The sequence below is a fragment of the Danio aesculapii genome, chromosome 9, assembly GCF_903798145.1.
Source record: "Danio aesculapii chromosome 9, fDanAes4.1, whole genome shotgun sequence".
In the NCBI taxonomy this organism is placed as follows: Eukaryota; Metazoa; Chordata; class Actinopteri; order Cypriniformes; family Danionidae; genus Danio; species Danio aesculapii.
The window spans coordinates 53,350,650-53,366,632 of NC_079443.1; the positions used below are offsets into that span (position 1 = coordinate 53,350,650).

Below are 15,983 nucleotides of genomic sequence, written 5' to 3' on the forward strand. Positions count from 1 at the left end.
TTTTTCAGTAGGATTCAGACCTGTAACACATTCCAAAAAAAGTTGTGTCAGGAGCAGTTTAGGGCAGTAATCAGGTAAACTGGTGAAATAATGATGTGATGTGAAACAGGTGATGTCAACAGGTGATTGTAATTATGATCTGGTACAAAAGCAGCATCTAGTAATTTAGAAGCAAAGATGGGCCGAGGATCACCAGTTTGCCAACAAATACGTGAGGAAGCCCTCTAAAGATTGTGCAGCGCCATTGATATGATCCAAGACCTGTGAAGAGGTGATGCCTATGTATTCATAATCCTGGACCAGACCGTATCCTGAGTTGATAATGTGGTGGTCATGGAGGAGTGAAGAGCATGAGACTGATTCCTGTAAGACCACAGTGACGGACGAGTCTCCGCATTGATCCCATGGGCCAGCCTGATCTCCCCCTGGTGACCTCTCCCACCTGCAGCTTCTCCACGATGGACGTCCAGCGTTCTCCAGCCTCCGGCAGCTAGACTGCAGCTCTGGAAAAGTAGTTTGTCCAGAGGAGAAATGGCCGTGCCCAACTGAACCTGGTTTCTCTCAAGGTTTTTTTTTTCTCTTCACTTCAATTGGTGAAGTTTGTTCCTCCACTGTCACCACTGGCTTGCTTGGTCTGGGACTTGTGGAGCCGCGCATGGATGGATTTGCTCTTCAATGTTTGGACTTTCAGCAGTGAAAATTAAACCACACTGAACTGAACTAAACTGAACTTCAGCTCTGAAAACTGGACTGACACAGTTTCAATTTACTAGAACTTCAATTTTAAGTTGTTGTGACACAATCTACATTGTAAAAGCGCTAGAGAAATAAAGACGAATTGAACTGAATACAAAAGTAAGAGGATTCAGGTACTTGACTGGCCTGCCTGCAGTCCTGACCTGTCTCCAATAGAGAATGTGTGGAGCATTTTGAAGCACAAAATGCGACAATGAAGCCCCTTAAGACTTGTTTGCAGGAAGAATGGGACAAAACTACACCTGAAACACTTCATCACATGTCTTCAGTCCCTAAATGTCTTTTCAGTGCTGTGAGAAGGATTGACAACATTGAAAAGTGCTAAATACTTTACTGTTATAACTTTTTTTTAAATGTGTTGCAAGAAACAAAATAGGAATGTGTGTTTATTTTGGAAAAAAAATCATGAGGAGCACGTTAAATAATGTTGGTTGTATTGTCTGCAATGAAATACAAGTCAAAGTAAATTTAGAAGTCACTACTTTCTTTTTTTATTGAGTTTTCCAACACTGTTTTTCTGATTTGGGGTTGTATTACACTTTTAAAGATCAACCAACAATCGAGCAGCAAGTTAACTGTGAAAACTCAAGGTGTGGTGTATACACATTATACACAGTGGTAACATAATAGTGGCTAATTTAATAAATAACAGGAATAAATAAATACATCTCATACCGTCATTCATGTCTCTGGCTGGAGTTGAGAAAGAAGACTCCTGTAGTTAATCCAACACGCTCGTTACCTCAGTGATGATGTCATGTATTTACATTATACTGTATGTGGCAGGAATATGTGTGGCCAATAAATCCTCAGATCCTCACAGCGCAGGTTTGTAGAAATGTTTTCTGTGTTTAAAAACACTGATCTAAATTCACAATTTAATGCTCTCTATAATTCATTTAGACTGTGATTTGAATTGAATTGGCCACAATTCACATTATACAGACCACACTGTAGTTAAAAATATCAAATAAAATAATCGCATTATATATACACTTTAAAAATATATTTGTTAATGAACTGTTTCAGTATTGTGTGTGTTTTGGGTTTATTTGTGGTTGTGAATTGCATTATGGGATGTTGATCTCTGCTCTGTCCACTTTTGATGTTGAAAATTCAACTCTACAGTTTAACCAAGTGACTTTCAGTGACATTTTAGTGGTTTGAAATAATATAATGTATCAGAAATAATAATATCTAGAGAAATAAGCCTGTAAAATAACAGAAAATGTGCTGGAGTTTATTACACATGTTCAGAGAAGTCCCCTTTTCAAGCTTTTTAAGGTTAAAATGTGTTGGAAAACAGATCAAGGTCCCATAATGCAATTCAAAAGCAGAAAAAAAGCTAAAACAATATTATGATAATGCTTTTATTCAGTATGGATCTTTTAAAAATATATATTATTATGATTTTGTTTATGAATTCCCAATAAGCATATTCATACACCCATCAGTATTGACATAAAACATGATCACAGTTTAAAAATGATGCAATATTTAATCAATTCACTCATTTTCTTTTCAGCTTAGTCCATTTATTAACCAGGGGTCGCTTATCCAGCATATGTTTTATACAGCGGATGCTCTTCCAGCTGCAACCCATCACTGGGAAACATCCATACACACTCATTCACACACACTACGGACAATTTAGCTTACCCAATTCACCTTTAATGCATGAGTTTGGACTGTGGGGGAAACCGGAGCACTCGGAGGAAACCCACGCCAACACAGGGAGAACATGCAAACTCCACACAGAAACACCAACTGACCCAGCCGAGGCTTGAACCAGTGACCTTCCTGCTGTGAGGAGAACGTGCTACCCACTGCGCCACCATGCAGCCTGGAATATTTAACATTTATAAACTTTTATTCTTTAATATTTACACCATGGTTCAAAATTTTAGGGGTTAAAATATATCTTCTGCACACTAAGGCTATATTTCTTTGATTAAAAACATAATGTAAAATATTATATTATATATATATATATATATATATATATATATATATATATATATATATATATATATATATATATATATATATATATATATATAAATTTTAAATATTACCATTTAAATCTGGTTTCCAATATGAATATACTATAAAATGTCCTTTATTTATGTGATTTAAAAGTGATGCTAAAAGTGATGCTTCAGAAATCAGAATATCAATGCTAATCAGATTAATTGATAAATAGAAAGATAAAACGAAAAGCATTCATTTAAAACCAAACAATTTTTTAACTTTATAAGTTACTTTCCTGTCACTTTTGACGAATTTAACCCATCCCTGCTGAATAAAAGCATTAAACGCAGTAATTAGTTTTAAGATTTTACGTAATATTGAACATATTTAAATATTCCTCCCAAAACCTGAACATCAGTAATTACTTTAAGAAAGTTTTTCTGAAAACAGTGTGGTAGTAAATTAAACATTCTCTGTGTTGTGGCCAATCCAATTCAAATATGCAAATTAGAATGTTCTTAAAGGAACAGTTCAGCCAAAAACGAATCTGTTTTTCATTTGCCCATTCCCAAATATAAAATATAATACTTTGAGAAGTGACTCAAGAGCTTGTAATTATACATTTCATAATAGGAATCAAGGAGGTCTAATGTTATCCATTGTCCACATTGTAAAATATATCTGTTAATGAACAGTTTCAGTATTTTGTGATTCACAAGTGTTTATTTGTGGTTGTGAATTGCATTATGGGATGTTGATCTCTGCTCTGTCCACTTCTTTTTTTTTTATAATTATTTTTAGGGTTTTTCACCTTTATTATGACAGGACAGTAGAGAACTCAGACAGAAAAGCATTGGGAGCGGAGAGGGGGAAGGATCGGCAAAGGACCTCAAGCTGAGAATCGAACTCGGGTCGCCGTGAGCACCTCAGTGCTATATGTCAGCGCACAGTACCACTAGGCTATTGGCACCAACTCTGTCCCCTTCTGATGTTGAAAATTCAACTCTACAGTTTAACAAAGTGACTTTTAGTGACATTTTAGGGGTTTGAAATAATATAATGTATCAGAAATAATAATATCTAGAGAAATAGCTCTGTAAAATAACAGGAAATATGCTGCAGTTTATTACAAGGTTTCACAAACTCAGACAATATAGCACTGCAGATTATTACACATGTTCAGAGAAGTCCCCTTTTCAAGCTTATTAAGGTTAAAATGTGTTGGAAAAAAGATCAAGGTCCCATAATGCAATTCAAAAGCAGAAAAAAAGCTAAAACAATATTATGATAATGCTTTTGTTCAGTATGGATCTTTAAAAAATATATATTATTATGATTTTGTTTATGAATTCCCAATCCCAAACTATTAAACTGTTCAGAAAAGTCACTTTTTACAACTTTTCAAGATTAAAAGTTGCTGGAAGGAAGATCAAGATCCCATAATGCAATTCAGAAGCATAAATAAAGAGGGAAAAATAAAAACATGAATCACAAAATACAGAAAACTGCTAATTTACAGGACATTATTTAAAAAAAACACCTTTTTCTGATGACAGATTAATCATTTTTTGGTCTGAACGGTCTCTTTAACTTGTGTTTTTACACCATGGTCTCAGGAAGTGTGTCTATATTGTCAGAGGACAGAAGTTTCCAGATCTGCCATCTCTCGTTGGTCCACTCTGGATGCTGATCCAAGCTTTTTGAGGACACCGCGACGTGTGAAGATGTACCCTGAGCACCGTGACACGAATTGACACGTGGCTTCATGGATGCTGCCGCAGAAAGTCTGTCATCCCGTCTGGAAGATGCTGATTGGCTGACAGGAGCTTTGGCCTCCTCTGATTGGCTAAGTGCTGTCTGGTGGCTCGCTGTGATTGGATGATGAGGTGTTTGGTGATTTGAACTGGATGACTGCATTTCGGGCTTTGCGTCACAATTGTCATCATAGAAAACCTCAGATGAGGCGCGTTTGTACAGGTTTCCATCTGAACCTGAGAAACAGCAATGATTACTTTAGTTAAAGTGGCACTTATTTAAGTGGTTTCAACACAGTTGTGTGTCAGCAGTGTGTGAATATAACCAGCCTCTCACGGTAAACATGTATTTACCCTATTTGTTCTAATCAGACTTGATAGAAACAGTCTGCAGAAACACTTTGATTGACATTCCCCCTTTGTATGTGTCCTCAGAGGGGGAAAGCTCCGCCCACTAGTGCCCCTCATTAGCATAAACAGCAGCCCTGAGTGAGAAGCAGCCGTCTGTCCATTAGCCATTAGAGTGTTTGAGCTGCTGAAGATAATGTCAGCATAGACTAAGAGGATTATAGATGTGGAGTTTTAGATGAAGCACAAATGAACAGCGAAAGGAGTCTCCATAGACTGACAGAAGCATCAAGCACACACTCACACTAGTGCTAGTGCTGTTTTTAATATGACGCTATGGTGATGCACAGGCGACCTCTTTTGAAGGTCTAACTTTTTTAACTAGCTAACTTTTTTGTTATGCATTGTTTAGTTTTTTAGTAAGGCGATGCTTTATTTCTGAATGCTTGTGTTCTTGTATCGTCTTGTGCTTTGTACCTGTGAGGAGTTTGTCATGAAGTCCCGTCAGAAGAGTGTGTCTTGTTCGCCAGACATGAGCTTCATCATGCAACGATTCCCCTAAAGAACAGATAATTAAATTCACACACAAATCCAGAATTCTTCATCTCTTCATATCATATGTATTGTAAATCAACGCACCAGAGTCAGTGTGTGTCGCTGAGAGGCCGAAGTTCACAGTGCTGTTTGTGGAAAGATGATGGTGTGTGTTTGCGAGACTGGAATCGGATGGATGAAACCACTCAGAAAGCACCGGAGAATTATTATCATACGGAGAGACTTCACCACTCGAACACACAGAGTCTCTGCAAGAGAAATACACAAACAGAGCAACATCAGCATCTGAAGACGCTGCACACTATATACTTCTTTACATTAGTTAAAGCATTCCCAGCTAGCAAAATTCATGTGGCTCAAATCTGGCCCACACCAGACACTTACATTCGGCCCTCATACCGCATGGAATGATGGCACTTGGGCGGTCCGCTCCTGTTTGCCAGATCTGGGCCACAATTAAGCCATATCAATATCACATATTAGCTAGAATTCAACCAAATGGACCAGAACTGACCCTATTCTGGGCCACAGTGTGCTTTTATTTTGACCCACATCCGGCCCACACCAGACACTTACATCTGGACCACGTACTAAATGGAATGATGGCTCTAGGGCGGTCCGCTCCTGTTTGTCATGTCTGGGCCACAAATAAGCCAAAGCAATACCACATATCAGGCAGAATTCAACCAGATGAATCAGAATTGACCCTATGCTGGGCCACAATTTGCTTTTATTCTGGCCCAGATCTGACCTACACCTTACACTTGCTGGGCATGACAAAGAACAAAAATCCCAGCACGCATTGCAGTATGAATACATTATATAGCTTATTGATGCTACAGTTTTCATTATTTGCTTTTGATTCTGCTGTTTATGTTGACATGGTTGATTTTGTCACTTGGATAACTGGGCCACATTTGCCATATCTTCTCTGGGCCACTATAGGCTCAAATCCACATTAGCCATATCTTACTCTGCCGAATATTCACCAAAAGTGGCCCACATATGTTTTAAGATAACTGGGCCACATTTGCCATATCTTCTCTGGGCGACTTTAGGCTCACAGCCACATTAGCCAGAGCTAACTGACAACTATTTGAAAAAAATGGCCCACATTTGTTTTAGGATAACTGGGCCACATTTGCCATATCTTCTCTGGGCCGCTTTAGGCTCACAGCCACATTAGCCAGAGTTTACTGTGCCAATTATTCGCCAAAAGTGGCACGCATATGTTTTAGGATAACTTGGCCACATTTGCCATATCTTCTCTGGGCCACTATAGGCTCAAATCCACATAAGCCATACTCCACTCTGCCGAATATTCGCCCAAAGTGGCCCAATTTTGTTTTAAGATAACTGGGTCACATTTGCCATATCTTCTCTGGGCCGCTTTAGGCTCACAGCCACATTAGCCAGAGCTAACTGCCAAATATTTGCCAAAAGTGGCCCACATATGTTTTAAGATAACTGGACCACATTTGCCATATCCTCTCTGGGCCACTATAGGCTCAAATCCACATAAGTCATAGCTTACTCTGCCGAATATTCGCCGAAAGTGGCCCACATTTGTTTTAAGATAACTGGAGCACATTTGCCATATCTTCTCTGGGCCACTTTAGGCTCACAGCCACATTAGCCAGAGTTTACTGTGCCAATTATTTGCCAAAAGTGGCACGCATATGTTTTAGGATAACTGGGCCACATTTGCCATATCTTCTCTCAGCCACTATAGGCTCAAATCCACATAAGCCATACTCCACTCTGCCGAATATTCGCCGAAAGTGGCCCAATTTTGTTTTAAGATAACTGGGTCACATTTGCCATATCTTCTCTGGGCCGCTTTAGGCTCACAGCCACATTAGCCAGTGCTAACTTACAAATATTTGACAAAAGTGGCACGCATTTGTTTTAGGATAACTGGGCCACATTTGCCATATCTTCTCTGGGCCACTTTAGCTCAAATTCACATTAGCCATAGCTTACTCTGCCAAATATCCGCCAAAAGAGGCCCACACATGTTTTAAGATACCTGAGCCACATTTGCCATATCTTCTCTGGGCCACATTAGGCTCACAGCCGCCATAGCCAGAGCTTACTGTGCCAAATATTTGCCAAAAGTGGCCCACATATGTCTTAAAAGAACTGGGCCACATTTGCACCCACATATGTGAGCCACTTTAGGTTTAGAGCCAGATCACCCTTAAATGACTATGCCACATTTTTGCCAACCGTGGCCCACATCTGTCCTCCATCATTTGGGCCACATTTACCATTTTCCAAATGGGCCACATTAGACTCACTTTCAGATTACATTTTGCTGTAAGTGCCAAGTCTTTGCCTTAAATGGCACATATATGAATTTGAATATTTGCCCCCCCCCCCCCCCTTTCTCATTGTACAGGTGGGCCACTTCAGGCTCACATTCATTTTGTCTGGGCCGAAGGAATACCACCAGTGCTGCATAACTGCCTAAAGTGGCCCACATTCGTATGCTATCTGGGTTGGTTAGCATGAAATTGAAATAAAAAATTACTCTGAATTTCATTTAATGTTATATAATGCAAGTATAATATAATATAATCTAACATAATATAATTTAGGCGATGTGGTGGCGCAGTGGGTAGCATGTTCGCCTCACAGCAAGAAGGTTGCTGGTTCGAGCCTCGGCTGGATCAGTTGGTTTTTCTGTCTGGAGTTTGCATGTTCTCCTTGCATTCGTGTGGGTTTCCTCCGGGTGCTCCAGTTTCCCCCACAAGTCCAAAGACATGTGGTACAGGTGAATTGGGTGTGCTAAAATTGACCGTAGTGTATGACTGTGTATGTATGGCTGTTTCCCAGTGATGGGTTGCAGCTGAAAGAGCATCCGCTGTGTAAAACATATGCTGGATAAGTTGGCGGTTCATTCTGCTGTGGCAACCCCTGATAAATGAAGGGACTGAACCGAAGGAAAATGAATGAATGAATGAATGAATGAATAATATAATTTAATATCATGTAATGTAATATAATCTAATATAATATAATATAATATAGGTGAGCGAGATGTTGGCTCAGTGGTTAGCACTGTCGCCTCACAGCAAGAAGGTCTCTGGTTTGAGTCCCAGTTGGGTCAGTTTTCGTTTCTGTGTGGAGTCTGCATGTTCTCCCCGTGTTGGCGTGGGTTTCCTCCGGGTGCTCCGGTTTCCCCCACAGTCCAAACACATGCACCATAGGGGAATTGATGAACTAAATTGTCTGTAGTGTATGAGTGTGTATGTGAATGAGTGTGTATGGGTGTTTCCCAGTGCTGGGTAGCAGGTGGAAGGGCATCCGCTGCATAAAACATATGCTGGAGTAGTTGGTGGTTCATTCCTCTGTGGTGACCCCTGATAAATAGGGTGAAGTTGAAAAGACACAGGAGCACTTACTCACACTGTGGTGTTTTCCTCCTCATCAGATAATCCACCACATCACTGTCAGTGTCCAGCAAACTGAGCAGCACCTCATTCTGCAGCTCTGCAGAGATCTGACACACAAAATACAACATTACACTAATAAAAAAAACATTACAATTACAGCTGAAATCATATCAAGTTTTTATTCTTTTTCTTCTGGAGAAAGTCTTAATTGTTTTATTTCGGGTAGAATAAAAGCAGTTTTAAACATTTTAAACACCATCTTAATGTCAATATCAAGCCCCTTTAAGCTAAATATTTTTCTGTCTACAGTCTACAGAACAAACCATCATTATACAATAACTTGCCTAATTACCCTAACCTGCCTAGTTACCCTAATTACCCTAGTTAAGCCTTTAAATGTCACTTTAAGCTGAATAGAAGTGTCTTGAAGAATATCTAGTCTAATATTATTTACTGTCATCATGACAAAGAGAAAATAAATCAGTTATTAGAGATGAGTTATTAAAACTATTATGATTAGAAATGAGTTGAAGAAATCTGCTCTCTGTTAAACAGAAATTGGGGAAAAAATAAACAGGGGGGCTAATAATTCTGACTTCAACTGTATATATATATATATATAAAATAATTTAATAATTAATAAAGAGGGCGACGCAGTGGCACAGTAGGTATTGCTGTCGCCTCACAGCAAGAAGGTCGTTGGGTCGAGCCTCGGCTAGGTCAGTTGGCGTTTCTGTGTGGAGTTTGCATGTTTTCCCTGCGTTCGCGTGGGTTTAATCCGGGTGCTCCGGTTTCTCCCCGAGTCCAAAGATATGCAGTACAGGTGAATTGGGTAGGCTAAATTGTCCGTAGTGTAAGTGCGTGAATGAGTGTGTATGGAATGTTTCCCAGAGATGGGTTGCGGCTGGAAGGACATCCGCTGCGTAAAACATATGCTGGATAAGTTGGCGGTTCATTCCGCTGTGGCGACCCTAGATTAATAAAGGGACTAAGCCGAAAAGAAAATGAATAAATGAATGAATGAATTAATAATTAATAAAGAAATAAATAGGCATAAATAAATAAATAAATAACAATAATAATGAAACCGTTATATCTTGGCCCAATCCCAATTCTACCACCTTAGCCCTTACCCCTACCCCTCGTTTTGTGTTCCCGTGAAGGGGTAGGTGTGCCCCAATTCTCTTTAGCTTGAAGGCGTAGGGAAAGATTAGATACCCCTTCTAACAAAGATTTTTTAGGACCGCACTCAAAACCAAGGGGTAAGAAAATTTCCCAGAATACACCAGCAGGATCGCTGCACCCGGAAGGAGATCCACAAATTTGTATTTTCTGTCATTATAACGAATTTTTACAACAAACAAGCTCATGTTTTAATACATTCATTACCGTGTTCGTGTTTTACCGTCATGCTTTTAAAAAAAACACTAAAATAAAAACCACAACACTTCACGATCTATAATCCATAATCATAACTCCTGTACAGCAGTCCCACAGCATTCTGACACTCGATGACACTGGAATATCCTGTCAGTAATGTCTAGTGTCTGGGATTGAGCTGTTTACAGTGTCTGCTGTAATGTTAGTGTTGTTTTTGGAGAGTTTTCACAGATGAATATGGCCACTGTGTAAATGCGCAGTACAGTTATGATCTTATTGCCACATTAGATGGTTATGATAACATGATATATGCCTTCAGTGATTTCCTGAAGATAAAAACCAAAAAATAACACAAAGAATGACCCACAGTGGCTTCTCCTACCATGGAAAATTTTTCTGGCTGATATTTGCTCCAGTTTATCAGGAATGATGAATATTGCAATACATATATGCAATAATCCAGTTTGTGCATGAATCAAATTAGCATCTTTAGATAGAATCATAGCTATTTTTGCCACATTGAAAACATGCAGGAGTATAAATGAGTGTATGTGTGATATGAAGAGTTTGTGGTCTATAAATGAGGGTTTACCATGAAGAGTGTGTGGTGTGTGTCGATCATGTGCTGGACCACACTGATAATGGCTGCGCTTTCCTCCATCCGTACGGAGCTCTGGACGCTGAACTCTTTCTCTGAGCTCTTCTGTTTGTGCAGCAGATTCGGCCCAAATATAGTGGCCAAGTTCAGCGAGGTCATCTTATTGCCCATCACCTGAATCACACAAAGCACACACTCTGTTCAGTTGTGAATCAGAAAACACACACTCATCATTCATGCTGGACCTGCAGTAAACTGATTTGTGATGCTTAAATCAGTGTTAATCATTTTAAAAGAAAACAGAACAGCAACAACAATGGCAGCAGCAGCAACAATAATAAAACAACAACATTGACAACACAACAACAATACAACAACAACAGCAAAACAACAACAAAACAACCATGACTACAACAAAACAACAACAACAACAACATCATTGACAAAACAACAACAACAACAACATTATTGACAAAACAACAACAACAACAACAACAATACAACAACATCATTGACAAAACAACAACAACAACAACATCATTGACAAAACAACAACAACAACAACAACAACAACAACAATACAACAACATCATTGACAAAACAACAACAACAACAACAACAACATTATTGACAAAACAACAACAACAATACAACAACATCATTGACAAAACAACAACAACAACAACAACAACATCATTGACAAAACAACAACAACAACAACAACATCATTGACAAAACAACAACAACAACAGCAAAACAACAACAAAACAACCATGACAACAACAACAACAACATTGACAAAACAACAACAACAACATCATTGACAAAACAACAACAACAACAACAACAACAACAACAACAACAAAACAACCATGACAATAACAACAACAACAACAACTACACAACAACATCATTGACAAAACAACAACAACAACATCATTGACAAAACAACAACAACAACATCATTGACAAAACAACAACAACAACATCATTGACAAAACAACAACAACAACAACAACAACAACAACAATACAACAACATCATTGACAAAACAACAACAACAACATCATTGACAAAACAACAACAACAACAACAATACAACAACATCATTGACAAAACAACAACAACAACAACATCATTGACAAAACAACAACAACAGCAAAACAACAACAAAACAACCATGACAACAACAAAACAACAACAACAACAACAACAACAACAAAACAATGACAACGACAACAAAAATAAGTAGCAATAACAAAAAACAATGAAACGACAACATTAAAAACAACAAAACATCAACAAAAAAAACCAAAAACAACAACTGTAACAAAATACTACAGAACAGCAACAACAATGGCAGCAGCAACAAGAATAAAACAGCAAAACAACAACATTGACAAAAAACAGTACAACAGCAAAACAACAATATTGACAACACAACAACAGCAAAACAACAACAACAACAACAACAAAGAATAAAACAACAACAAATAATAGAACAACCACAACAGCAACAACAAAAAAAAACAACGAAATTAGAACTAAAATAGCAAAACAACGACAACAACAAAACAATGACAAAACAAGCAACAAAAACAAACTACTACAAAACAACAAATCAACAAAATAACACAAAACAAGAAAACATCAAAATTACAATAGCAAAAAAAACAACAAAACATCAACAACAACAACACAACAACTATAACAAAAAATACAAAACAGCAACAACAACAACAAATAACAACAGCACAAAACAAAAACAACAACAACAACAACAACAACACAAAACAACAACAGAAACAAAACCACAACAACAACAACAAAAACAAAACAACAACAACAAAACACCTGGTTTCCGTGTGCGTCGCAGGAATCCTCCGCGTGATTGGCTACGGTGGACAGGAAGTGCAGTAAGCACTGTAGGGTGTCACTGTTGCAGGCGGGCAGCAGACAAAGGAGCAGCTGAATGATCCTGTGCTGCTCCGACTTTTCTAGAGCTGCAGGAACAACAAACAGAGATATACTGTAAGAGACCAGTTCAAATCAATTATACTACAGTGATGATGAATGCTTGATTCTAATTGTCTGATGAGCATTCTAAGGTGTTTGGTTATTGTCAGATAAATGGTCAGCTAAAGTAGTTCCGGCAGGTTTTGAGCACATTAGAGCTCCATATCACTCCGCTGAATGATTAGAGTTATTTCACAGCTACACCAGTCAGAAATCACACCAGAACACAACAGGAGGAGATGTGGAAGACACCAGTACTAAACAAAGGAGAAGTTTGAGGAGGACAAACACCTGACAAATAAACTCTCAACATACAACAGTGGATTTAGCTGTGGGAATGTAACGCCTGGGTTCACTTGAGGAAGGCACAGGATCGCAGGATTACCAAAACCCGTAGATTTATTGATAAACACTTACATGGATGAACACAGGAAGGACATAGGGTGAAAACAGACATCAACTAAGAATACTGGACAATAAAAGACTAAACACAGGGACTATAAATATACAGGAGATGATTGGACTGATCACACATGGGGGATGAACACAGGTGAAGGTGATGAACATGATCTAGTGGCGGGAACGGGAACAAAGGAACACATGGTGAAGGTCACATGACGAAAACAAACATACATGTGTATAGGCACAATAGTGACCTCCAGGCTGGTGAATTATTAGAAAATAATGCAAAATGGAGGTGCATCCGCCATGTTTGTAGTTTGTTTACACTTTTTTTTTCCACGAGTTTGTAGTTCCAACTGAATTCACTTCCAACATGCAATGTATTGAGGGTAATATTAGCAGTTTTTACAGTCTAATATTAACTAGACCGTAGTAATATTTAAAAATAAATTAATCGCCAACTATTCCAGCATATGTTTTGCACAGCAGATGCCCTTCCAGCTGCAACCCAGTGCTGGGAAACACCCATACACTCCCACGAATCCCCCTATAGCACATGTGTTTGGACTGTGGGGGAAACCGGAGCACCCGGACGAAACCCACACCAACACAGGGAGAACATGCAAACTTCACACAGAAATGACCACTGACCCAGCCGGGATTCGAACCAATGACCTTCTTGCTGTGCTAACCACTGAGGCAACATGCTTCCCCGAGTTTGAAAACAGTCAAATGGTAATAAATGTGAACGTATGTCTCACATGCACAGCTGATGAACGCGGCGTACAGTTCTCTGGTCAGCAGAGGATCAGGCATATCTCTGAGAAACTCCTTCAGCAGCGCCGCCACATCATGAACACTGTGATGGTCATCTAAAATCACCTCTGCACCCTGATCAAATGCCTCACGCAGCTGCAGAAACACACAGAATATCACAAATAACCACATAATACACAAATGTATAGTTTACATTTAACCCTTTGAGTTGTTGAGTGTTTTCGTCCCCTCTTTAAGGCTTAATTTGGCCACAACTTTCTCTGTGTTTCAGCAAAGGGGATGATTTTTGGTGATAATATAACTCTGGGCAGATTGACTCCCCTTTTGTTATGTTGGTGGCTGTGTCTGCCCCATTGACTTCCATTGTAATCACATTTTTTGACTGCAAAGCCATGGCAGCATATAATCATGAATTCTTGACTGTTGCTGGTTTTCCCTGTTGGGAAGAGGCAACATTTGTCATTTTTACTGTTGAACTGTAATTTGGGGCTATCATGAGCATGAATTTAGTGCTGATGATTAATTATACTACAAATTATTGTGATTACAATAATTCTGTTGTGTTTTTTTTACTTGTGACTGTTTACAATTTAAAAAAACGCATTACAACATAAAATATAACAAAATTACAATATAGATTTATTTTATTATGGCTTAAATAAAATATATGAATGAATGAATAAATAAATAAATAAATAAATAAATAAATAAATAAATAAATAAATAAATAAATTTAGTGATGATGATTAATTATATTACAAATTACTGTGATAATTTGTAATTATAAATATATACACACTGTTGCATTCATGTGTTTTTTACTCATGATTGTTTACAATATAAAAATGAAATGCCTTACGCTAGGAAAATTTATGTATTTTTTGCTGTAATGTCATTAATAAAATAAAATGCAATATATACAATAAAATAAAATAAAATAATAAATGAAATAATAAAATAAATGAAATAAAATAAAAAATAAAATAAAATAAAAAATAAAATAAAATAGTAAAACAAAATAAAAACATTTAAAAAATACTAAAATAAAATAAAACAAAATAAACTTAAATTAAATAAAAAATAAAATAAAATGAAAAAATAATAAAACAAAATAAATTAAAATAAAAAAATAATAAAACAAAATAAAATAAAAAATAAAACAAAATAAAAAATAAAATAAAATAGTAAAACAAAATAAAAACAATGAAAAAATAATAAAATAAAATAAAATGAAATGAAAAAATAATAAAACAAAATAAAATAAAATAAAAAAGAATAAAACAAAATAAAATAAAAAATAAAATAAAACAAAACAAAATAAAAATAAAACAAAATAAAATAAAGTAACAATATTAAATTAAATTAAAAATAAATAAAAATAAAATAAAATAAAATAAAATAAAAAATAAAATAAAACAAAACAAAATAAAAATAAAACAAAATAAAATAAAGTAACAATATTAAATTAAATTAAAAATAAATAAAAATAAAATAAAATAAAACATAAAACAAATAATAAAACAAATAAAAAATTCAATTAAATAAAAAATTAAACAAAATAAAATAATAAAACAAAATAAATTAAAAATAAAATAAAAGAATAAAACTAAATAAAATTTAATAAAAATTCAAATTAAATTAAATTAAATTAAATTAAATTAAATTAAATTAAATTAAATACATTTCCTTATTTGGATAAATTTAGTGCTGACAATTAATTGTGTGATTACAATAATCATGCTGTGTTCATATCACATACAGTTCAGGCACAAAGTTCATAATGTTTGTTTTTTTACTTGGGATTGTTTACAATATAATGTTAAAATAGATTAAAGTATAAAAACAGCCCCAAATGATTCATTTTATTTCTGTGTCTCTACTAGAACATTGAAGATTCACTTCTCACCTGCCGAACTCTTTTCTTGGAGCTTCCGACGCGGAAGATTCCCACCGTCTGCAGACCTTTATAACAGTAAAGCAAAAACCAGCTCTGTCACAGCAGGGTCTACATGAAAACAGTCTGAAATC

The 15,983-nt window shown here is 36.7% G+C and overlaps 1 protein-coding gene across 2 annotated transcripts in view; it reads right to left on the bottom strand.

The window, feature by feature from the left end:
* Window positions 1-4,106: 4,106 nt before the first annotated feature.
* Window positions 4,107-15,983, bottom strand: part of LOC130235405 (rho GTPase-activating protein 6) — a 79,153-nt gene continuing 67,276 nt past the window's right edge. For both annotated transcript variants that reach the window (XM_056465981.1, XM_056465983.1), the window contains exons 6-13: window positions 15,862-15,917; window positions 13,940-14,090; window positions 12,615-12,763; window positions 10,755-10,934; window positions 8,792-8,889; window positions 5,469-5,632; window positions 5,307-5,387; window positions 4,107-4,718 (exon numbers count right to left, since the gene is read on the bottom strand). In XM_056465981.1, coding sequence (XP_056321956.1) covers window positions 4,327-4,718; window positions 5,307-5,387; window positions 5,469-5,632; window positions 8,792-8,889; window positions 10,755-10,934; window positions 12,615-12,763; window positions 13,940-14,090; window positions 15,862-15,917 — 1,271 coding nt within the window. In that variant the 3' untranslated portion in view covers window positions 4,107-4,326. The remainder of the gene's footprint in view (window positions 4,719-5,306; window positions 5,388-5,468; window positions 5,633-8,791; window positions 8,890-10,754; window positions 10,935-12,614; window positions 12,764-13,939; window positions 14,091-15,861; window positions 15,918-15,983) is intronic.